This window comes from Vespula vulgaris, chromosome 10 (assembly GCF_905475345.1).
Source record: "Vespula vulgaris chromosome 10, iyVesVulg1.1, whole genome shotgun sequence".
Lineage (NCBI taxonomy): Eukaryota > Metazoa > Arthropoda > Insecta > Hymenoptera > Vespidae > Vespula > Vespula vulgaris.
In genome coordinates this window covers 8,057,895-8,083,486 of record NC_066595.1, presented here as the reverse complement: position 1 = coordinate 8,083,486, position 25,592 = coordinate 8,057,895, and the positions used below count along the sequence as shown (strand labels likewise).

The following is a 25,592-nucleotide window of genomic DNA, read 5'->3' as shown; positions in this document are numbered from 1 at the left end:
TATTTATAAGTACATTGAGTTTCTCTATTTGCTTTTATTTCCTATACATATGAGTTCAAATTCCTCGAACTCATAATGATCTTCGAATGCATCGGGTCGTACAAATAGCGTTGTCGAGGGCAGTGGATTTTCTCCGACCTCTATGTTTTCTCTTAATTCCTCCCCACTTCCTTCGCAAAATAAGAACATTGGATAATCCGTTTTCTGGGTTTGCGGTATCAATATCTATAATAAACAGAAAGTCACTCAGCACAAACAAATTCATATCAAATATTTCCAGCTATTCTTAAGTTCATTATTTTTTGTTGTTTATTCATGTGTGAAGAATAAGAGTGTAATTATAAATGAAGCAATTACATAACATTCTTTCAAACTTGTTAAATTAAACTTACATTTTCGACTTTAGTTACAAATTCGTCAAAGGAACTTTTATCGTGTATGTAAAATCCGATGCAACAACTAGGATCCATTTTGGAAAGTACCATTTTTCTAGGCGAAGTACAATGGAATGTCGATAGGGAAAACATTTCTTTCGACATGTCTACGCTTTCTTGACAATAATGTGGATCTAAATGTATTAATTTATCTTCTTGATAACCAATGAAATAAAGAGAATGTCTCGGACGTCCACCAATGATACCAATGCAAAATTCTAACTCCAACAACTTTGTCAAACATGGTATATAAGTTGGATTTAACTTATCAGTACCAAGTCTTAAAGGTACTAATAGTACAAGAGATCTCCAGCTTTCATTTGGAGTTTCGCATAACTTTTTAACATCATCCAGATAGACTGTACAACAAAAATAGAAATACAATGATAAGATAACATGTCCGATTATAAATAGCACTAGAGTAGAATCATAAATACGATATTTAATCATTACCTGCACAATCTTGAGCAACATACACACACAAATTACTAAATTCCTTGTGAATCTCAGCTGCAGATTTTACCGCTTGGCTTAAAAGATGTGCAACTGATCCAGGCCCATACCAATCTCCTATTTGTTTCCCTGATTGTGCGCCAAGCGACACTAATTTATGAATAGAAAGAGGAGAATGAGGTCCCGGTTGATCTCCAAACCATTTTATAATCATACGATGTTTTTTCTCTTCTTCATTCTGTTCATCTGTTTTAATTGTTTGATCCGGATACCACCTCCAATCTGTACAGAACATATTTATTTAAATGTTTGAATTATAATAAGAAATTTATATTAATAAAAATAAAATCAATACCTCGTCCTAGAAAATGATAAACTAATGCTTGTGCCATCATCATTTGTCCGCTACGTAACATACAACCCCAGCCACAATCTGTAGTAAAAGTGGATCCTCTTAAATTTGGAAATTCTCTCCTATAAGTTAACCATAGGCGAGAGACGAAATCTCTCTTAAATCCTTCAATTCCTTCTTCGTAACTAGCAGCATCTATTGCTAACGACACTTCGCTTCCAGTTCCTAATCCAGAGAGAGCTTCTGACGCTTTTTCTAAAGTATCTTCCAACTGTTTGGGATATCTCTGTCCGAGCAACCATACTGGAGATTCTTTTGAAAAATTTGTTTTTATTTTCACAGTCCATCCTAAAAAAAAAAAAGAAATTTATAATACTTCGAACGATATAATACGTTATTTGACTATTTTCTTAAATACATACCATATTTCACATTATTCCAAATAGAGAGCAATTTTGTTTTAACTTTATTATCGACCTCTGTTACAACTGCGGAATCATCTAATTGTAGTTCATAATTGGAAATTGGGACAATACGTTGAATATCAGGAACATGGTCTGCTGAACTAGGATAGTAGCTGTTATTGCTGAAGCCACCTAAAGAACAATATAATATAGTTACTTATTTAAGTTAAAAAGGTGCATAGTTTGGATCGTATGAAGAAAGCTTTGATAATCGCATTATAAGGTAACCAACATATTACACAGAATTAATCAAAAAATTGTTTTCTTATGTATGATTACTGGTGAAATCGGATCGTCACATTAAAGATTTTCCTTGAGGAAACAAAAAAGAAAAAAGTATACAATTTTTTCCCGACGCACCGAGCATGAATCAAGCGTTAAAAGAATCAAGTAAAAGAATCAATAAAAGATTCTATTCGATTACTTACCTAACCTCTCCCGTGCGGCTTGTACTTGTCCCTTCATATCCAAGAAGCAAAACTCTTTGATAAGTCACACACCAAAAAATCGTGTCTATTCTGTGTTCTTGTTAGCACTCAGCTATTTACATTTTCAATTGATAAGCACTGACAACTGACATTTATATAAGAAGTATCATTCTTTCTTATCGCATTGTTATAAGGAAAATGCCATTTTGTTGTCAAGGACAAAAGGGAAATTAACAGTAAAAGGATTATTTCAATGTGCGTCTAGCACATAGATAATAGCTCGTAGAAGGAATACAATACCGAGAAAAATTCAAACAATGAACTATTATATCTCTCTTGGTACATAGGAACCAATGGGCAATATTCAAGCAGTTCTTACAATGAATTTTCGAAATAAACCTTCCGCTAAATGGTCGCATAGACGCGATCGAAATTGGAGACACACAAAGCCACACTTCTCCGATTACAGATCAAAAGCGCACTGATTGAAGGAACGCTTCTTACAAAGAAACCGTGTAAATTTAAAGTGTCCGTTATTTCGAGTTATGCGCCACCTTGTAGCTAATTCGGAAACTATCAGCGCTTCGTTATATTCGATCGAAGCCGATCCAAGCCGAACGAAGAAAACGCGGGATTTTTGATCTTAGGAGACACATCTTCGACTTTATCTTATCGATGACCGGTATGTGAAAAATAAAATTAGTTTCAATAAGAAGAAAACAGGAAGACATTTATAAGTTCGACGAACCAGACATCTTCACCCGTTTTTCCCCAATTAGTCGAGTCAGTTCATGAAATATTTGTGCCGTGGTAGGGGAGAAGCGAGAAAGAAGAAATATAACGCAGTTTAAAAATACGTACCGTTGACCCCCTTTTCCTTGGTTACGGAAATATCTTTTTACCAAAGGTCGTTAATCATTCGAGATAAAGACCGACAGGACGTAATGCATTTGGCGCGCCACGTAATTGACGCAACTGATGGATTTCTGGGACGTTTTACGATAATAAGACATATGTAATACGAAAATCCTTCGTTGTTTCAATGATCTTCACATCGATGACCATACGATAACATTATGATTATTATCTTATCTTAAATTACGATATGTTCTTTATAATCTTTTTATTTCAAAAACGATGTTTCAAAACGGTTAGAAAGATGACTTATTCAGTTTTATTTAATTTTTTTTTTTTCGTTCGTGCAGCTAAGAAGTAAACACGTTATCTTTCGGAAAGAAATAAAATTCGTTAATACGTGAGATAAATTTTACGATAACATCGACATCACACATTTGTATTCAATGCACGTGTACTTGCAATTTCGTAGCAACTTGCCAAGAAGGTTGGTAAATATATATCTCTTTTTCTTGTCGATTTTCCAGACGCTAATATAACTTATTCGATGGGAATTTGATTACTTTATTTGTTTTATTTTTTCTTCAATCTTACGAATAACTATCGATCTTTCCGTGTGCCTTTATATCTACATATTTATAAAGTGTTTATATGTGATTCTAATGTCACATAAATCTTTTCGATTTTATAAAAAGATGGAGTATAAGTCGGTGCAACTTCTTAAGAAGAAATTTTAAGTATAGTTTAAATATTTACACATACACACAATGAATATTTGTAATATTTAAAGGAAGAAGAAAGATCAACGTTTTCTTAGAATGTGAAAAACAAAATCGAAGGTTTCTGCTTGTTGATAAAAGACTTTAAAGAAAGGCGATGTTAATGTTAAGCAAACGATATGAGTTCTTCATGTTTGCTTGCGCATTGCTAATTTTACATATATAAGTACTACTTACTTCGGTCTTCGTTGATGAGACGAATCTAGAATTACCATGTGCCTCTTGTCACGAAATATCCGGTAAGCTTTTCTCACCAGAATATCTCTCTCTCTCTCTCTCTTTCCCACTGTTCTCCTATTTCTCTCTTTCACACCTACCTCATTGATTACCCACGCTCGCGCTCGTTCTAAATTTCGCATTGTGCAGCCGCGGCTGATGCGAAATATGAATCAGCTTTATACGAGACATTACATGGTGAAGGAGATTGATGGAAGGAAATGGAACGGTGTAATCATGCGGACAATAATCGTCTTCACCATGCCCGTGTCGGTCTTCGCGACAATGGACGACCGGTCTTTATTGAAAGCTCGAAGGCTATATTAGTTAACCCCCGTTTAATAAATATCGCAATAGAAATTCTATGCACATGCATCTATATATACGTATGCATGCGTCTGAATACATAAACATCTTAGAAAATTTATACTATAAAAATATACAAAAACGGACTGCATCAATGACGTATCAAAATTCAAAATAGATAATATCCGTCTTACTTTATAATTTTCTGCTTTCGGAATCAATTTTATACTTATTTTTTATATATAAATAAATTGAGAGAAAGAGAGAGAGAGAGAGAGAGAGAGAGAGAAAGAGAGAGAAAAAGAAAGAAAGAGAAATCGTAGTAATTTAGGTATAACAATAATTTTTCGGCTCGCCTTTGTGTTCATTATAATTTATGGGTATACTTATCCTAATACGTAGGCATAAGTATCCTGTTGGGTCGAAATTTATTTTGCTCGTAGGTTTGAGTTATATTCTTCGTTTATATTTAATTTAATATTTGTTGACATAGTATAATAAAATAAGCTAGGAAACGTTCACTTTCTAAACAATAAAGCTGTACCTTTATAATGAGAATATCCCGATGTACGATCATAAACAATGAAAGTACCTTGCAAGTGTAATCTCAACTTTCAATGGGAAAAAATGTTCAACCATACTATTAGAAAAACTTCAGATATGTAACTATTCGCAATTGAATATTTTAGAAATTTGAGGTCAACATATATCTTTTATTTTATACTTATATATAAGAGGCATATAAAAGATGTGAATGAATAGAAAAGTCTGTTGAATTGCGTATGCAAAGTGTGCTTAGTTGCATCAACAAATTTGTTTTGTACGATGTCAACAATAGGTTTTTACGTATGTGAACAAATGAACAAACGAGTAAAGTTAAAAATATGTATGTATCATCGATGTGTACACACAATACACGTACGTATATACATATATGTAGCGTGTGGACTGAAGTATTCGCACAGTAGAAATGTATATCTACGTTTTTAAATGTGCGAATTTACATTAACGATCAATACATTTTTGTTTATCTTTCTCTTTGTTCATGCATATCTAATTATAAATAATTATAAATGACATTTTATGTGTTTAAACACTTTACTCTCTTGAAATAATTACAAACTTTAGTATTGCATAATACTAATTCTTCCTTTTCAAGTACGATATTCACTTTTGAAGCAGCCTTACGCACATAGATGCACACGCTTTACACGTACGATAAAAAAATTCGAGGATGCCATATTGAAATCGCTTTTCATATCGCTTCGATGAAAGAAATCTCTTCTTTCTTTTTTCGTTCTTTTCTTTTTTTTGGATTAAGATACTAGAAATATTTAAGTCACGTGATCAGATCAAAGACATCAAAGACATCAAAGGTCGATCGTATAATAAGGCAGATTCTAATGATTGCTATGGTTATTTTATAGAAGCGAGGATATGCTCACAGAAAACGAACAGAACTTTGATGGAAAATAGAAGAAGAGGAAAGAAAAGGAAACAGAAAAAAGAAAACAATAAAGAAAAAGGAACGTAGAGAAGCACTTGGAGAAGAAGAAAAATATACCCGAGCTTTTAAGGATGGGCCGAGTGGAATTTCGTTTTTCAAATGTCAATGAAGGAACTCGCTTCGCGCTCGGATATGCTGACGTCAAAGCGTCGTACTCGAAAATCGATGCTAAAAATACGAGAAATTCTTTTCCAAAGAAAACAAGGACTGGAAAAAAAAAATAAAACACGATAATGGAATATTTTCAATTCGACGACAATTAGAATTCCATATATCTGTGTTTTAAAGCTCGAAAAAAAATATGATATAAAAATACGCGAATCCCTTTTTCCTATTTAGATAGCATAGCCAGAAACGAATTTTCAATTTCTCGTATAATTTCAAATATGCTTTGAAAGAAGAAATATGAAACGGACGCTTCGAAAACGATCCGGGAATATTTCTGTTCTATTGCAAGATAAATACCGATACGGCTGCCTGATCTCGTTAAATCAAGTTCGATGGATCGATATTTGATGGATCGTATGTACTACAAATAGGTAAGTTCATTCCGATCGATCCAGGCAAACATTTTGAACGTAAGGTAACAACCGTTAAAATTGTCAAGTCTGAAAGTTCTTAAAAGGACTGTATCAATCTTTGATCTTATCAATTTTATTTTGTTCCTTTTTTATTGTTTGTAGGAGAAGAAGAGGAAAGGTTGTAACAACAACAGGTTTGAAGTTTCGATAAGGTATCGTCCTCGCCACGGCACGAACGTTTATCCTTGCGCTTACTGGAGCTAAAGAAGCGCGAGTGAATAAACGAGTGAACAGGGGTGAAAGGAGAAAGAGGGAAGGTTCTTCTTCGACGGTGAGGCACGTCACGGCGTTTAACCTATCGTTCGTACGAATGTGAGAGATATACGTTGGATGGCACTGGCACTCGGAGTTAGTGGTGGTGGTGGTGGTGATGATAAGAGGGGGTAGAGTAGCTCACAGAATGGAGTGGGGATAGATAGAAGCGCGAAACAGTGGCGCGAGAGTGAGCTCGGTACTGCGATAGAGAACGAGTAAAAGAGGGGAAAGAGGGAGAGAGAGAGAGAGAGAGAGAGGAATGAGGGAGGGTGAGAGAGGAAAGAGGGTGAGAGAGAGAGAGAGAGAGAGAGAGAGAAGAAGGAATACGAGAGAGGTAAGAGGGAGAGAGAGAGAGAGAGAGACGATAAAATAGCGTCGAGAGTGACGAGGGTAGCCGAGAGGGTAGCCGAAAGGGTAGCCGAGAGGGTAGGCAAGAGGATAGAGCAGTAGTGGGGAATGGAAAAGGGGCAAGAGGGTAGGAAAGGCCGGCCGGCCAGTCGTGCTGTGGCGGCAACTTGGAGATCGTCGCTTATCCGCACTCTACCCCGAACGACGATGTTTTCAAACAACGATTCTTTGGTTCGTCCTATCGACAGTTTTCGAGGACGGATCGTCGAAATCACGAGGGATGAAGCACCTCGATGGACGCTCGATGAGCCTCACCGAACAGCCACCCTCTTCTCTACTGTCGCCGTTTAGGAGGAGACAGGACAAGGAGAACGAGGAAAAGGAAGAGGAAGAGAGAGAATAACGCGACGAGGAGAAGAGAACAACGACTCTCTGTCTTTTCGAGTCGATCTTATTCTCTCGCAATCTCGGTTGCCGATTTTCCAGTCCACGCCTACGTGAAACAGTGAGAGAGAGAGAGAGAGAGAGAGAGAGAGAGAGAGAGAGAGAAAGAGAGAGGGATGATCTTCGCAGAGACTGCAGTTGCACGGCAATCGCGCGATTACCTTCCGCGACGGCTTGCTTGGTAAACATAGAAAACAGAGCGAGCGAGAAAAAGATATTATATACATATATATATGATATATAGAAATATATATATTATATATAGATATATATTATATATATATATTATATATGTATATATAGAGAGGAAGAGAGTAACTTGTTTTTCCGAGCGTCGAGTCATCTCCTCGCGCAAGCATCGTCGAGATTATCGATTCGATACGTATCATATTCCAACATGCTATCGTCGGAGCTCGTTATTTCGACTTTCATTTTTGGAGTAAGATAGATAGATAGACAGATAGATATGTAGGGAGAGAGAGATGGAGAGAGAGAGAGAAAGAGAGAGAGAGAGAGAGAGAGAGAGAGAGAGAGAGGCAGAGCAAATCACGATTATTTTCGAATCTCTGCATGCGTGAGTGCGTGTGTTCGTTCGACGATTCATTTTTCTTCTTGTAACTTAACGTGTGTGATTTCGTGCGTGTGTAGATCTATTAGGCAATAGAAAGTATTATACATCTCTGACATATGAAAGAGAAGAAGAAAAATAGAGAAGAGAGAGAGAGAGAGAGAGAGAAAGGGAGAGGGTGGGAGAAAAAGAGATAAAAAGGGAGAGAGAGAGAGAGAGAGAGAGAGAGAGAAAGAGAGATGGATGAAAAGGGAACGCGTTATTTAGGTCAGTCAGCAATTTTCGTGCCCGAGCCTTTGAACGTCCACCCTTCGAAGAAAGAGAGAGAAAAAGAGAAGGAGAAAGGGTGCGAGACTTTAGTAAAAGAAACTCGAAGATAGAAGTGAACGGTGTTTTTTAAAAAAGAAGCTGGACGTTGGTAAAGAGAGAGATGCAGTAGCGCACGTTAGAAATTCGCATTTGTGGTTATCGCCCTTTTCTCTCTCTCTTTCTCTCTCTCTCTCTCTATCTCTCTCTTCCTCTTTTAGAGAGTGACCTTCGAACTTTCATTCACTCTTCTCACGCCTCACGATGCGCTCTTCTCACCTTCTTGTTATAACGTATGTACATATCTCGAAGTAGAAGTAGATGAATTTGATATGCATACACGTGTGTATTTTGAGATTTATCAAAAGTAGCACAATTAAAACGTACCGTTCTCTTTATATATATATATATGTGTGTGTGTGTGTGTTTGTATATATACATATATATTATATATATTATCTACAAATATATAATATGTATATATATATACACACATATAATATACATACATATGTATGTATATATATATATATATATAAATGTATGTATATATAGATTTCTCTTTTATTCTCGTTCTTCTCTTTGGAAGAAAATATCGCAGCGACGAGCACCGACTTTCGAGCTTGAATCTTTAGCTGGTAATTTAGCGGATTGAACGAGCGCTGATACGGATGTGAGACTTTTATCCTCGGAAAGAAGTTTTCTCTTTTTTCTTTCTCTTTCTTTCTTTCTCTCTTTCTCTCTCTGTCTCTCTCTCTTTTTCTCTTCCTTTCTTCTTCTTTTTCTGTGGTGGAAAAAGGAAAGAAGAGAAGGAAGGTTTGAAAGGACTTCTTTCTCTCTTTCTCCTTGCATGGGAAAATAACAAGTTTCCAGTGAACCACGAGGAGGTTCAACACGGTGACGTGATATTGATTTGTTTTTGTTGAAACACAGAGAAAATCCAGAGAGAAAGGAAAAGAGAGAGAGGGAGAAAGAGAAAGAAAGAGAGAGAGAGAAAGAAATAGAAATAAAAAAAACCAGGAAGAGGGGAGTAGCACGTCGAAGAGGAATGTGTGTCAGGACACTCGATACTCAACGATTCTCTCGTGACTGGACCAAGGATAAGTTGGAGTGAGAGAGAAAGAAAGATATATATATATATATATATATATATATATATATATATTTATATATATATAGAGAGACATGTATTTACATACGTTGCGTTGCGTCGTTCGAACGTTGACTGGAGAAGAAAAGAAGACGAAAGAGAAGAAAAAAATAGAAGAACGTTAGCTTCCCGGCTATCGTCAGGACTAGCCGGAAATTCGAAGGATGAGAACGAAACCAAGAAAGAAATATCTCGACAGGATAACATCGATTTGCGAGCACCGCGAAGGAAACCGATCGACGATTATCGATTCTCGTTGTCTTGTCTCGTTCTCGCATCACCGAACCCATTCGGAGACACTTCTCTTTCTTCTGCTTCGAGCTTTCAAACTTCGATCAAGAGAACGATCGATCAGTTTGAAGTTTACGATTGACGTTACTCAAAGCCACGAGTTCACCGAGAAATTATTATTAACATCATCATCGTTATTATTATCATTATTATTACTATTATCGTCATCCCAAGAACTTGCTTCTAACCGAATAATTTCGTCGAGACGAAAATTTTCGACGGGAAAGAGGCCATTAATACAGCGAGCACTGTGAGAAAAAATTGTTCGGTACACGTCCGTAGCTGTACTTCGTTTAGGATTCGAGCTGAGCTCGAAGTGGCTCGAGCACGTTAAGCTAGTAAAATCCGAGTTTGAGGGATCACAGGGAACGTGACACGAATTAGAACTCATTTAGTAAAGTGTCGCTCGTTTGAAGGGGTCGTGTACTGAAAAGAAAAAGGGAGAGAGAGAGAGAGAGAGAGAGAGAGAGAGAGAGAGAAGAGAAAGAGAGAAACGACATCGAAAAAGGGCTTTGCAGTGACCGAAGACCAAGAAGAGAAGCAACGTTAAGAGGACCACAACGAGGGAGCTTGCGATGATGCTGTTTTTCGTTTAAACGAGAAGAAATTAGGGTTGAGAGTTAAAAGCGATATTTGCGATGAAGGGAACAAGGAAAAAGTCGTGGGAGGAAGCGTCGAAGGAGGAGGAAAGCACGCTAAAAGAGGAAGTGCTGAAACGTATCGCGGAAATCCAAATCCATTGCAGCGTGGAGAAGAGAGGAAGAAGATAAAGGTTGGGGGTAAAAGGGAGAGAAAGAGAGAAAGAGAGAAATAGGGAAGCGAAGGAAAGAAGAGAACGCCACTTCACTGTTACGAGCTTTCTGTCAAAGAAAACGGGTCGGTTCGTCGGGCTACCCGAGAAAGCAACACTTTTTGATCAATATATATATATATATTTATATATATATGTATGTATATGTATGTATGTACGTATGTATGTATAAAAAAAGAGAGAGAGAGAGAGAGAGAGAAGAGGTTGGAAACGAAACACATTTTCTTGGCGAATCGAAGTGAACCATACGACATCGAGTGGGTGGCCCGACTTTGGATAAAAGTTCAACATTCCTACAAAAGTTTTATTCGGAGGAAGAGGACGTAGTTTCAAGAAGTAAGGGAAGCGACGGAAAGAAAAGAAGGAAAGGACGGCTCCTTCCGACTCTGGAGAAGAAAAAAGAAGAATAAGAAGAAAAAGTTCCGGCGGCGACGGAAATGCCGAGGTTGCTTGCAAATTAGACGTCCGGAGTTGAACGAAGAATGCAGGGATCGTGAACGAGAACTCGAATCATCGAAGAAGAAAGACGAAGAGTATATCGTATCTCGAGTTTTTAGAAACGAGAAAGATTTAGTTGTGTAAAGGGCTAGTTCGAATAGTAATCGATCCAATCGATTCGGGATCGAGATCGATAGAAAATTCATGGCAAACGATGGCTCAGTAGTTATGGCGCTGGTCCAACGGCAATCGAGTTTCATGCTTGGAGCTTTCGAGAAGCGATCGGCAAGTTAACAACGTCGTTCTTCGTCGAACGTATCGGCTCCGCATATCCGGCTTTTAGATGAATAATTTTGCGGACAACTTCCGCCCTGTGATTGGAAACTTGGATATAGCTAATGCATCCACGACCTATATAAGCTTCATACATCAGATTCGAAGTTTCACGAACAAGTTATATCTCGATCAAGATCTATCGATCGATAGAAACGCTTTGTATTTATTTATTTGATCAATGAAAGACGTTTATAACGATCGACAAATTCAAATTTTTCGATAAAAGATAACGGAAGAAGGTTGAATTTTAAGATATGCCAGTCGAGGCGGCATCTTGCGTGCGTTTCGATCTATTTTAAAAGAAAATCGACTGCGCAATCTTGACGGAAGAATACGAACTAACGAATAAACAAGATGATCTCTAGTTCGGATCGTTCTTTGCCTCCGTTTAGAACGGAAGGAAAATGTTTCGAGATCGATCGAAAGGTATAAATTCTTAGGAAACTCAACGAAGATTTCAAGATACTCGACACGTGTCTTTGAAGTGTCTCGCCTAATAACTTTTTGAACTTTTATTCGATAAGTGAATAAACGAAGAACATGCCTACGAGTTGTAGAACGTGCGAAAGGCCTAAAAACGTTGAAAACAACGATAACGAGCATTACGAAAGTTAGAGAAGCTAAATGTTAATCTTAAGAGAAAGCAACGAATAAATAATCGATCGAAAGAGAATTAGCTGATCTAAAAGATGCGATCTTCATATGATTCGGAAAAGTAGCGCTCGACGCTTTGTTATTCTCGTCAAAATGAAACGCTCTTTGCTACACACGGTGATCCTCTTGATGACGCTTCAGCAGTTACCGTCGATCAGTCGATCTCGAATACACAGTGAGAGGGAGTCCGTTTTGATACCAGGCGATATCGTCCTCGGTGGTTTGTTTCCCGTCCACGAGAAAGGCGGTTCCGCTTGCGGACCAAACGTCTACAATCGTGGCGTTCAACGGCTTGAGGCGATGCTCTTTGCGGTCGATCAAATCAACAGAGAGACCAGGATATTGCCGGACATTATGTTGGGTGTACACATCCTGGACACTTGTGGAAGAGACACCTATGCTCTCAATCAAAGTCTACACTTCGTTCGCGCTTCACTTTCAAATTTGGATATAAGCGTGCTCGAGTGTGCAGATCAATCGACGCCCAGAGTAAAGAAGACGGCTAGTGCTGGACCGATCTTTGGCGTCATCGGTGGATCCTACAGTTCCGTATCGCTTCAGGTCGCCAATCTGTTGCGCCTCTTTCACATACCACAAATATCACCAGCGTCCACGGCCAAGGCTCTTAGTGACAAAACCAGGTTTGTTTGCTTTTTTTTTCACATTATCTCTTTCTTTCGTTTATAGTAATACGAAGGTAAATAAGAAGAAGATGACGAGATCAATTTTCATGTTCTTTTTTTTCCACAGATATGTTAATCTTTAATAAGACCATGTACCTTGTATGCATTTTTTCTTTTATTTCATTTTTCTTTTTTCCATAAAATTGATCGATAGTTCGATTCGAAGATTATATTTGTATTGGTACATTACAGTTATACTATAAATTTCATGTTACATAATATCATTTCTTCTCTTAGACACGACAAAAAGTACTAAATTGAGTTATAGAAGGTTGAAGAAAGATTACCAGTTCCGTGTGAATGAATATTTTTGCATTTTTGCATTAGGCACGTTTTCGTTAACGCTATTTGCGTTAACGGCTAACGATATCTCAAATATTTTTGCACAATTTCTATCTTTTCCATTGCGTCTATGATCAGTTATAAATGTTTTAATTTTTCCAAAACTGGATTGAACTAGAATTATTTATGAACCGTTATAACGTATATTTGATATATTTAGCACATATTTGGTACATCGATTTTTGGTATGAATATCAAATTAATTCGCTTAACCATCTAGATCGCGAAAATGATATGTGAATACGATATGATAGGTATGAATCACTGTATGTTTAGAAATATGGGTAGAAATATATTACACATAAGTTCTGATAGAAGAAACTAAGTTCAAAAATTGTAATTTTAAATCGCCCCACTATTCTTGATATAAAATTGTGAAAAAAATTCGTGATATGTTTAAAAATATTATTTTTTCAATATATCTTCGGAGTTTGAATATTTTTTGTCGCATGTGTGCGTTTTTTGCTGAATTTATAAATATTTAAAATTGCCGCTATTTTTTAAAAGCAGAAATCGTATTGAATCGAAATATTTTGTTGAAAGTAATTTTATTTTCGGTATAAATTTTAAATTAATTCTACCATCCGTTTCAACGGTAGAGTGGATGCACGCACGCACGCACGAACGCATGAACGCACGCATGCACGCAAGCACGCACACATACACATTAAGATTTTTATATGATCGAAAACTAAGGTTTTCGGATATTTCAAATAGTTTCAGAGATAATTATCCGGCAAAATTTTCGTTTTATTCGGTGCATAAGGAACTTCCTGTGGTCACGTGCCTAAAAATGAAAAAGATCTTGTAATTGCTCGATTCGTGAAACTTTCGAACTAATTACGAACAGTTACGTTGTTCCATGACCAATTTCAAAGAGAAAGAGAGAGCCACTACTACTGTTGCGTAACTATACTTACCTTTAGAAAGGATTGCATAATGAGTCAAACATTCGTACGAAGTTACAGTTCTTGTTAGAAAACGATACTAACAACGAATATTCTTTCAAAGGATTCTCTCGAATCGTGGTAAGTAATCAGGAAGGTACATGTAGTAAATCGATCAAGTTGCCTTTCAATGTTACATTCGATTGTTCAAGGATTAAGTTTAGGACTTCGTTTGATCGAGAGAGGACGAAATCGAAATTTTATACTTGTTTTTGCATTTAGATGTATTAGTAGTAGTAGTAGCGATAGCACAATAGAAATAAGAATAACTACATACTTTGGTTCGCTTATATTCTTTTTCCTATGCTTTGTACCCAATTGGAGCACACTTAATTGTCATTTTCGTCTCAACGCAAGTCCCGAAAAGGCTGCTTTTGTAACGTTGATATTGCTTTCGGTTTCATTAGGTATTCCTTAAAAAAGCTTTTCCTCCAACTTTTCCATTTGTTTCTATTCCGTTTGTACTTCTACCGGTTTTTGTTTCGAAACGAATAGTTAAGAGGAAAGAGAAAGGAAGATGTATGTGTATATATGTCACTAGTAATATTAAATATGTAATAGTAAGAAAGAAAAGAAAGAACATTTTCATTTAACCAAGCAGTATTTAGTTAAACGAAAATGTGTGCATGTGTTCTCGTGTATCTGTGTAAGGTGAAGATTTTCTCTTCGCACCCATTTTTATCATTGTTTCTTTTTCCCACTTATTTTTATTCGTACATACATATCTTTTGTAATATTTTTTTCTCTGCTTTTACCGTTCCACCTCTTTCATTCTCCTAGCCATATTTTCTTTCTTTCTTTTCTCTGTCCAATTTTTTTTCTTTCTTTTTTCTTTGTCTATTCTCGTTCTTTATTTCCAAGTAATTTTTTCGTTATCTGTAAAATATGAAAGAATAAAAGAAGTCATTGATCGTTCGACGAATGTCGGATATTATTAGATCTAAACAGTTCATTAACAAAAAAAAAAAAAAAAAGAAAAAAACTTGTAATGTCGTCTTTTCTGCTGAAAAGGAAAAAAGATATACCCGGAAAGGTCTTCCTTCCCTCTTAGAATCACGATATTGCTTGCAAACTTGCGTTCTTACAACCGACTCTTTTTCTCTGAAATCGAGAGTATCGTCGAAGTGTATCGATTGGCAGAGATACTGGCTTCTATCTGTATCCTGCGTAACCCAATTTGTCCCAAGGGCTCGATTATGGATCTCTCTAGAGAAACTTCGATGTCGACCCTCGAGACATCGAACGGAATTGCGTGTAGACCGTTGATACTTTCGGCACGTGTTGATCATTAAGATGATATACTATTTCGATTCTCAGATGTTAATGATTTTTATTTTTCCGAAACGAAAGCCGCGTTGATTTATTTGATTTCTCATGGGATTCTCTTGGTAAATTGAGCCTTACAACTTTTATTCCATTTCAGTGAAACATTTGAAATCCTGGTATTATTAAAATTGAAGAGACAAAAAAAAGAAAATAAAGGATTACGTAATCAGTGCTCCAGAAACGTATTCTAATTAAAGTTTCGCCGATGAGGACATTTTTTTTAGTTTTCAAAATGACGTATAGGACAATACATAAGTTTTCATGATTTTCAAGCCTTTTCATTCTTAATTTATACTTTTATAGTATATAAGTATGCGTAGGCATTTATATATACGATATACTATAAATCGTGTTGATAGGTTGAATGTAAATATTTGTTATTGTTACGTATAAATTGTCTTCTTGTACAGGTTCGATTATTTTGCAAGGACAGTACCACCGGATACGTTCCAGTCGATTGCTCTGGTCGATGTGGTGAAAAGTGCTAACTGGTCTTACGTATCGACCGTCTATTCAGAGGGTAGCTACGGCGAATATGGGATCGAAGTGTTCACGCGTGAAGCAATCGAGAGAAACGTTTGCATAGCAGCAGCAGTAAAGGTACCGAGTGCAGCAGATGACAAGGTCTTTGACGATATTATTCAGAGATTGATAAAGAAGTCGAATGCTCGAGCAGTCGTCCTCTTCACTCGAGCCGAAGATGCCCGAGGAATTCTCGAAGCAACGAGGAGATCGAACCTCAGTCAAGCGTTTCAGTGGTTAGCCAGCGATGGTTGGGGCAGACAAATAAAGCTCGTCGAAGGTTTAGAAGAAGAAGCTGAAGGAGCGATTACCGTTGAACTTCAATCGAAAAATATTCCAGGATTCGACGAATATATGGCAACCTTAACGCCAGAAAACAACCATAGGAATCCTTGGTTCGCCGAATATTGGGAAGAGGTTTTTAGTTGCAATTTAAAGAAAAACGCTAGGACTCAACATCAAGCACATACTACGATTTCACCAGCGAATGGTGCAAGAAAGACTTGTAGTCCTGAATATAGATTAACACCGAGCAGAGGATACGAACAAGAATCTAAAGTCCAATTCGTTGTTGATGCTGTTTATGCGTTTGCATTGGCTCTTCATAATCTTCAGCGTGATCTTTGTGGTAAGACTGGAGTATGTCCTGCGATGGCCAATTATGATCGCGGTGCTTTCTACAGAAATTATCTCTTAAACGTTTCCTTCAAAGGTAAGTTCGATTTTTATATTTCTTCATTTTTTCTATTTATTTTCTTATTCGAACGAATGGGTCTTGATCGATATCACGTTGATCTAACTCCTGTCTATAACGAAATGTATCGTACCTATGTACGTAGTTTATATATTCGAGTATTACGAAACGATCATCCTATCCAACGTAAATCAAATTTATTTTTTGTTATTATGCGAGCGAGAAAAGCAATGACTATTTAATAGGTTCAGACGCAGTAAACTGAATGTGATGGCTAAGTAACACCGATAAATTCTCAAGAATTTATACAATCGAATATCGAATATAAAAGTACGGATGAAAGGATCGTTAGAAATTCTCAATTTCCTTATTGATTGCTCGATTCTAATTATAAATATTGTATCCACGTAGAGATACGAGACAAGATCGATGCGAAAAAATTGTTTATAGATTTTTTCTTGTTTTGTTAGTGGAAAATACTTGATAACGAACGTTGAAAACAAAACGTTCGATTCTTCGCATACTCTCTACCAAAATCTCAAAATTCTTTAAAAATTCGATATAGAAAAAGTTACTCGATCAAAAAAAAACTGTCCGAATATTTCTGCGACTGACTGTATATCGCAGAACGCGACGACTATCGATCGAAAGCATTTAGTTCAGCGAAGTTACCTTTTTCTTTTTTTTTTTTTTTTTTTCTTTTCCTTCCGATAAAATGACATTTAGTCGAGGATAAAGTAAGAAGGATAAAAATATTTTCAAACGAAATTTTCTAAGTCGAATCAACGTGACATCGATTTGCATTTAACTTGTATCACAATAACGCATTCTATAATCGATAATCCGAAAATCATAAGGAACACTTTGAAAGATGGATCGATCACGTGCGAGAGAAACAAAACGAACGTATACATAGTTGGATATCCCTCGAGTTCCTTTTGCGTTAGTAATCGATCATTTCGTCCTTGAAGGTGTAGAGTCGTTAAAGGAAATACTCTATAGATACGAATGGAAATTATCGCAGACAGAGTAGAATTCATATATCATAAGGGGAAAGGTACAGTCCAGGACGAGGTTAGATTAAGAAAAACATTTATCGAGGTCAGAACTTCGATAGATAGACGCAACACATATCAGAAATATTTATAGCATGTTCGAATTTATTTCTTGAGTGAGAAAAAGATCGAATGAAGAGAAACTGTGGGATGGAGAAGGAAGAGGGTGGCGGTAGGGGTCTGGGGATGGGGACTGTTTTTAGATAGGAGGAAGTAGAACTTTCGTTGATTCTATGAGTTCGCGATGAGACGATACGTGTATTATTAAACGGAATATCTCGAATTGAATCGGACTCATCCGACGGGCGTACCACTATCGATTCGTGTCACGAACGTACACGCGACGATATCGCACGAAATGCGCAGGAGATAATGGCTCTCGCGTTTATTCCTCGCCGGCTGCGTTTTTAGGCTAGCGGCAGCCTAGAACATCGGCTCAAATATTAAGGTCACGCCGTTGCAGGTACTTTCGGTGATAAAGGGAATACGATCCTTCTTCGTGGAGTCTCTTTTCTTTGATCTCTTTCCCGATTCGATAACTGCGTTGAAATTCATATTATTATTATTAAACTTCAATCTCGGTAATCTCCTTCGCGAACAGATGGATCTTCTTAATATCTATGTATTTTACTACTTAAGTTACAAAGGGAATGTACTGTGAAATCTTTTCTTAGTATTTAGTATTTAGGTTACGAATAAATTTTAAATAGACGATGTTGAGCAACGTTTCTTTTTCCTTTGTTGTTTTCTTTTCTCAGACAAATCTTTGTTGAGAAGAAAAAATATTCGAGGATAAATTTAACGTCGGTAGTATTGATATATTTACATACATCGAATGTGAATCGCGACAATATCTTGAGTCTCGTTCGTAAAAAATATTTATTTAAAATGGTCATCATTTTTTAAGAAAATTCCGAAATTACTAATGGATCGATGGCGTCAATCATATACACAGGTCTTTTGAAATTTGCAACATCATTTTTTTTATCATTCGTTATAACTATGTAAGATAATTGGGAATTAGGAGAGAAGCGTGTCGATCGATCACTCAATCGATTAATCGAAGAATAAGATAGAAATGTATACCTATATACATAATTCAGCCAATCATTTCACACCGATTAATTAGTAAGCGACGATTTACTTTGAGTCCCATAGCGTGACTCGCTCGCTATTATATTAGCTTCACGGGTAATACAATAGAACGAGGAAATTGCGTTACGCGATGTCCGTCTATTTAGGTCACCGAACAAGAAGATCTCTCGACGATATTTTCGAATAAAGAGAATACTCCATGAGCCATCGAAGACGATCGTGTCTTTTCTGATCTACGTATTCTACAAACTTATTATTGTTATTAATACTATTATTATTATTATTATTATTATTATTCCTTTTATTTTTTTATCAGAATCGTACAATTTCCAAAGAAACACAGGTGATCTTCATCTTTTTCATCGGTTCTTCGTCATAAAGCCATGTGATTTTTAAAATATACACTTATATATCTGTATTTTTGATCTTATTTCATCTTCTCGTCACAAAATTAATTGACAATTATAATATTTTTAATGGATGGATTAAATGAAATTTTCTTTCTTTCTTTTATTTTTTTTTTATTCTCTATTTTTTTAAATGAGGCGAAAATAACGTAAAACAAAACGCATTACTTTAATAATACCTAGTATCAAGAGTACGTTATCACTTTTTATTTACAAAGAAGATCGAAGGTTATAGCACGTGTAAGATAAGATATTGTCCGACAATAAGAAACGAATTAAGACTTATAGTCTCAATGATCAAACGTTTTTCATGTATTCATCGCGCATTCATCGCGTGTGATTAATCACCAATTCGTCATATCTTATTGATAGTAGCTGATATACATTAGTAAATTCTTCTCGATTCACGCAAGTATTTCTTCATATCTCTTTGTTCTCAACACTTGTATCAAGTATTGAAACGATGATCTAAGTCGAATATAAATTCATCTTAGTGCTCTCAAATTCGTTAAAATCATCTAATCAATTTTAACCGTTTGGAAAAAAATTCGAGTCTTTTCGTATCTCCAACGATATGATGATGTCAATGAAAAATACGATCTTTCTCTTTCTAAGAAATTTGGAATATTTGATAACAATATTTTATTGATTAAATTTTGCTTTGTTATCTACAATTAAAAAATTTCGATTTCTTCGTGTAATTAAATACAACTCATCAACTCTTTACCATAATAATTTTTTTAATTTCTTTTCGACCAATTCTGACGACTTTTTTCTATTTCTAATACTTCACATAATTTGAAAATAATTTTTTTACGAAACTATTCCATATTGATTTGTTTTATTAAGATTTCTAGGAGAAAAATACATTGAGAAGAAAAAAATCTGTTGAATTTTGTAACTTTCTAATAGATGTCGTTGAAATTGAAATTAAATGATTGAGATTAGGGCGTACTCTAACGTATGAGATATTCGATTAGAACAAAATTATAAGAGCAAAAATTCAGGACCAATTGTATGCATTTTCTTCGAAAACAAAATTCGAAAAGGAAATTCTTGGTGGCAGTTATCTCTACTGAAGGTTCTTGGAAAAGGATAACTTTTCACGGCCCTCCCAACCGATATACTTTCAAAACCCATTCGTTGCAGCTTCACCGAGTGTACCTTCGCGATATTACGAGCCATTTCACGGGCCAAGCCTCGAGGGTATTCAGATTTTCAGTCATTTTCTAGACTCCGCTGGCAGCGAGGTGAAATTTGACGAACATGGTGACGGCCTGGCAAGATACGAGATCCTGAATTTCCGGAAGTCGAATCTCAGCGGTACCGATGGCTATCACTATCGGGCAAGTACAAAGATAATAAGAGAAACAAACAATAAAATAAAGAAAAAGAACAAGGAAAAAAAATAAAAGAACAAAATAACATAGAAAAAAGGAGAAGAAAGAAACGAGTTTTCTCTCAGATTTCACTCCTTCCTTTTTTCTACACAATTAATTAACGTTTGTGCAAATCCGTAAAAAAAAAGAAAAATCGCATTTGTAGAACCTCCGTTTAATTTGCTTTCTTCGAATTACTTTTGTAAAAGTTCGAACCGTCACGAAAGCTATCATCCTCTCTTATTGTTTCCGTCGGGAACTTTCCACAAATTGTCTCTCTCTCTTTTTCTTTTCTTTTCTTTTTTTCTTTTCTTTTTTTCATTTATTTTCTTTTATTTTCTCTCTCACTTACCATCTTTTTACGAATTCTTGTTCTTTTCGACAAATAATAATTTCTAAATATATTATTAACATCTATATTAATGCTATAACATATATATTAACGTGTGTATCAATAATACGTTATTAACATATATATTTATATCTATAAATATGCCTCAATCAATATTTCGTAGAAATGTTCTCACCGTGAACGGTGATGAATCGTTTAATCATATCAGATTTCTTCCTCTAGCTCCGTTTAAAACCGTGCATGGCCCAGATCTGTTGATTATTTTATTGAATTAGCATCAATTAATTTATAATTAAATGTTGCTACAGTTGAAACAAATATTTCACAAAAGCATGTAAGCAAAGAACATGGACAAAATTTTCTTCGTTTTTCCAATTAGTCATACTCTCGAATGGAATATATCTAACTAACTAGCCCTCAAATGATTTTCCAGAGAAGAACCAAGCTTCGTTAGTAAAACGTGATGTTGAAAGCACAAGAATCCTTTTTATTTGCATATTTTATAGTATAAACGTTCTGTAATATCTTTTTATGCGAGATATCGGATCAGAACTTGCCCATGTTTTATTTCATATATTGATTCTTTCTTTTTTTTTCTATTTGTTTTTATTCTTGTTTAAATAAAATATCATCGAAAAGATAAATTTATAATTGCACTGAGACGTAAAATCGAATATTTGCATTTCTGGATTTAAAGAGATAAAAAGAAAGAGAGAAACAGATAGTTATCTGACCATTTAACGTTATTGCATCACGAGAAAATGTAGTTATTTCAATTTCATATATCCGATCTACTATAAATTGCAAGTATCTTTTAAAAGCATTTGAAAGAAAAACATGTTGCAAGTTATATATATATATATATGTATGTATATATATATATATATGTATGTACATACATATATATATATATATATACATCCAACGACGGTTACCTGTGTTCTTCAAAGGTTTGGCGTAGGCGTGAGTTATATACAAACATACATACATACATATATATATATATATGTATGTATGTTTGTATATATGAGAGAGAGAGAGAGAGAGAGAGAGAGAGAGAGAGAGAGAGAGAGAGAGAGAGAGAGAGAGAGAGAGAGAAAGAAAATAAAAACGCAAAAGATTTCAGGTCGTAGGCAAATGGTACAACTCCTTGGATATTAAGACGGACGAGATGGTTTGGGCACGAGGTACAAAAGACATACCGATCTCAGCATGCTCTTTACCCTGCGAGTCAGGTATGATAAAGAAGCAACAGGGTGACACTTGTTGCTGGGTGTGCGATCAGTGCGAAGAGTACGAGTTCGTGTACGATGAGTATACCTGCATGGATTGCGGGCCAGGCTTGTGGCCTCACACAGACAAAAAAGGTTGCTACCATTTACCAGTGAAGCATATCAAGTGGAGCAGCGCCTTTGCGATAGCACCGGCTGTGATTTCTTGTCTTGGAATAGCAGCGACCTTGGCAGTGGCTTGTCTTCTCTTTCAACATCGAGACACTCCAGTAGTTCGTGCTTCTGGACGAGAGCTGACCGTTGTTCTTTTAGCCGGTGTTTTGGTCTGCTACTTGAACACGTTTTTGTTACTGATAACACCAACGACGGTTACCTGTGTTCTTCAAAGGTTTGGCGTAGGCGTGAGTTTCAGCGCCGTCTACGGTGCCCTTCTTACCAAGACCAATCGTATCGCCAGGATATTCGATGCAGCTTCGAGATCTGCGGTGAGACCTCGATACATCAGTCCAACCTCGCAAGTTTGTATAGCGGCCGCCTTGATAGCATTCCAAATTGTCCTGACTCTTATATGGATGGTCGTCGAGCCACCAGGCACGCGATATTATTATCCCGATCGCAAACAAGTCATATTGAAATGTAACATCCAAGACATGAGTTTTCTCTTCTCTCAATTATACAACGCTATTCTGATCCTTGTATCCACCGTTTATGCCGTAAAAACACGAAAGATACCCGAAAACTTTAACGAAAGCAAATTCATCGGCTTCACTATGTACACGACTTGTATCATCTGGCTTGGCTTTGTACCCATTTATTTCGGAACTGGAAACGCTCACGAGACCCAAATCACGACGCTCTGTGTCGCCATTAGTCTTAGCGCATCGGTTACCCTCGTATGTCTCTACGCACCCAAAGTCTACATTATCGTCTTCCAACCGGATAAAAATATACGAGGCAAAACTTTCATCAAGGGCAACACTTTGAAGAAACAGGGTAGCAGCGCTGGAACCTCTTCGGTCACGAAATGTGAGTGAATATAGATCGATTAGTTGTTCGATTAGATTAGATTAGATTCGATTTAAATCGACTCGATTCAATTTTCACCTTTTATTCGTATTTCGTTATCTCGAATTAGACATACGAACATCGCTATCCAATATCCTTTCTTCTTATTCGAGATCGCAATACGCGATACAAAGCCATTTTAGGTCAATCGATCGTTTATCTTGAGGGAGCTTAATCTTTTATTATTCCAATTATTCGATTTAACAAAGAACAGCGACGTTTACAACGTCGCAATAAACTCAGACTTCTACGTGTGACAGGATAATTATAAACTCTACGATCACTCCTTCAAATTCGTTTCATTACGATAATACCTTGCAGTATTTCCGAAATATTGAAGTTTCGTCTTAAACTAAATATACATGAATGATAATAATAATATGTACGTACATAGAAGGAGAATTTTAATAATGACGAAACATCACATTCTGTGTTAAAACGTAACAACGAATGATAATCTTAATGCCTTGCTACGACGCACGGTTTTGTCAATAAGCGTGACCCATTTTTTATGCGGCTTTAGACTCAACGATTCTTTTTTTTTCTGTCAAGACAAATCTAGCGCATTTTCTATAATGTCTTCCAAAAGTTCTTTTTCTTTTTTTTTCCTTTTCGTTTCCGTTTTCTTAAACCGAATTTATTCATATTTATTTTGATAATAATTATCGCCATTGGGAAAATGTAATGGACGCGATTTAAAGCGAAGACATTGACAAAAATTAGTAGGATGAATTGCGAATTATGAGGAGACAGAAACGGTAATGAGAATACTCGGCACGATGCCAAAGCGCTTTGTAACTGGCACTCTTTAATTAGACTGTACAGAGTACATTCGCTCTCGTACTATGTACATACGTACTTGGCCAGCTCGTATATTATCGCGATCGCATTCTACGCGTTCCATTTCATATTCCGATGTAAAATTCTTCGTTAAAATGCGGCCACGACGTATACGCATTGATAATTTTAGTTAAATGCGAAGGATACGTTCACTCTATCAAGATCGCAATTTCATTAAGTTTTTTTCATAAACATTGACAAATTATTCTAATCGCTGAAAAAATTTGGAAAAAGAAGAAAGTAAAGAGAAAATGATGACAATGGTTTTACGCGAAACTTACAATAATATGCAAAGTTATCTTTTCTTTTTTATCTGGCTCGTAATCTTCTTCCCTTAGGTCCCTTGTACAATTTAATTTTTAATTCTAATCGTTCACGTTGAATATACATTAATATTGAAAAAGTAGCGTAATGATGGACAAAAATAGTTAATAATAATTTTATAAAATTTTATTAATTTCGCTTCGATTCAATTTATTTATTTACATCAACGAAGATAAAATATTAGATACTATTCAATTTCTATTATAATTTATCTACTGACGTTATGGGTGTAATGAAATATTCGGTTGAAATCGTGACATGTGATAGTAATGAATTTATTAAATTATACTCACATGTATAGAGAGAGGATTTCTACCTCATCGTTTTCTTCATCACAGATTTCATGAATATGTATCGGATCTTCTGGTGACTTTTTAGGTGAAAGATAATTTAAAGCTGTCCGAGTGTTATCTTGTAAGATAGAAATGATTTGGTAAAATTGAGATTATTTACTTAATTTTATCAATTTCCATTGATATAAAATGAATCATTCGTACGAATTTAACTCATCTATTTATATCACAATGAAAGACTCGATTCCGATATATATAATATAATATCCGATACATATGTATATCGACGTGGGTGTGTATCATTGAAAACCTAAAAATCAGTGTTATCATATTATTATTTCATGTTTCAGATACTGCCTGTGAATTAGTCAGTGAAAGTATACCTTTGCAGAGTGCACTCACAGCGGCTGTACAAACTTCGGTGGGCGTAACGGAGATCTCACTTGCACCGATCTCGTCTAGTATGACAACTAATAACGAACAGGTGGCTCAATTGTAAATTGACCCGCCAATTACTTCTACGTACGAATATAATATCTTTGACACATTCGATAAATTTGAGACATATTCGACGAAGTGAATAAGTGTGAATTACTGAAGGAAAAAAAAAAGGAAAAAAAAAATAATAATGTAATATTCCATCGTAGATTAATTTTTTCGAGTAAGAAGAATATAGAAAGAAGGATGGAGAAATTTTACGAGACTGTGTGCATTAGAAGAAAAATATAAAAATAAAAAAAGAAGATAAAAAAAAAGACCAGATACAATATCGATCGATGTTATTTCATTCGTGAATCATGTACAAGGTACATATTTCATAATATACAATATTTCGAGCGTGTGTGTTGGAGTGCAAATACTATACCTTTATCGAGATAATGTTAAAACAATAATTTGCATAATCGATTAACTTAACAGACGACGTTCGTACAAATGCTTTGTTGTGTTTTGCGTCCTAAATTCATTAATACTATACTTATCAATGTATTACAAAACACCGTGTGTATATATATGTATATCAAGATCATCGATCAATCAACCACGATCATTGTTGTCGTTA

General features: G+C 35.8%; 2 protein-coding genes across 4 annotated transcripts; one reads left to right on the top strand and one right to left on the bottom strand.

Annotated features, from left to right (window-relative positions):
• Positions 1–19: 19 nt before the first annotated feature.
• Positions 20–3,186, bottom strand: LOC127067014 (cysteine protease ATG4D). Its single transcript, XM_051001451.1, has 6 exons — positions 2,132–3,186; positions 1,662–1,835; positions 1,243–1,587; positions 888–1,169; positions 393–793; positions 20–225 (listed from the first exon to the last, which is right to left on the bottom strand). The coding sequence occupies exons 1-6, from the start codon at positions 2,166–2,168 to the stop codon at positions 25–27; spliced, it is 1,440 nt and encodes a 479-aa protein (XP_050857408.1). The 5' UTR covers positions 2,169–3,186; the 3' UTR covers positions 20–24.
• A 3,791-nt stretch (positions 3,187–6,977) lies between these two features.
• LOC127067011 (metabotropic glutamate receptor) lies at positions 6,978–25,287 on the top strand. Of its 3 annotated transcripts, none has more exons than XM_051001440.1 (6): positions 7,015–7,483; positions 9,230–12,617; positions 15,685–16,508; positions 20,281–20,393; positions 21,905–23,036; positions 24,883–25,287. In XM_051001440.1, exons 2-6 carry the CDS (start codon positions 12,025–12,027, stop codon positions 25,029–25,031), a joined length of 2,811 nt encoding a protein of 936 aa, XP_050857397.1. In that variant the 5' UTR covers positions 7,015–7,483; positions 9,230–12,024; the 3' UTR covers positions 25,032–25,287. The 3 variants fall into 3 exon arrangements, with proteins under 3 accessions (XP_050857398.1, XP_050857397.1, XP_050857396.1); XM_051001439.1 differs by having other exon boundaries at positions 7,015–7,603; XM_051001441.1 differs by lacking the exons at positions 21,905–23,036; positions 24,883–25,287 and having other exon boundaries at positions 6,978–7,603; positions 20,281–21,889.
• Positions 25,288–25,592: the final 305 nt, after the last annotated feature.

Bases quoted from the DNA above. Each gene is read 5' to 3' on its own strand.
- LOC127067014 (XM_051001451.1), bottom strand. From the start codon at position 2,168: ATGAAGGGACAAGTACAAGCCGCACGGGAGAGGTTAG. The intron at 1,588-1,661 runs GTATGTATTTAA...TTTTTTTTTTAG, and splicing joins TTGGAATAATGTGAAATATG to GATGGACTGTGAAAATAAAA. The intron at 226-392 runs GTAAGTTTAATT...TGTTTATTATAG, and splicing joins TTGTAACTAAAGTCGAAAAT to ATATTGATACCGCAAACCCA.
- LOC127067011 (XM_051001440.1), top strand. From the start codon at position 12,025: ATGATTCGGAAAAGTAGCGCTCGACGCTTTGTTATTCTCGTCAAAATG. The intron at 12,618-15,684 runs GTTTGTTTGCTT...CTTCTTGTACAG, and splicing joins GCTCTTAGTGACAAAACCAG to GTTCGATTATTTTGCAAGGA. The intron at 23,037-24,882 runs GTGAGTGAATAT...TTCATGTTTCAG, and splicing joins AACCTCTTCGGTCACGAAAT to ATACTGCCTGTGAATTAGTC.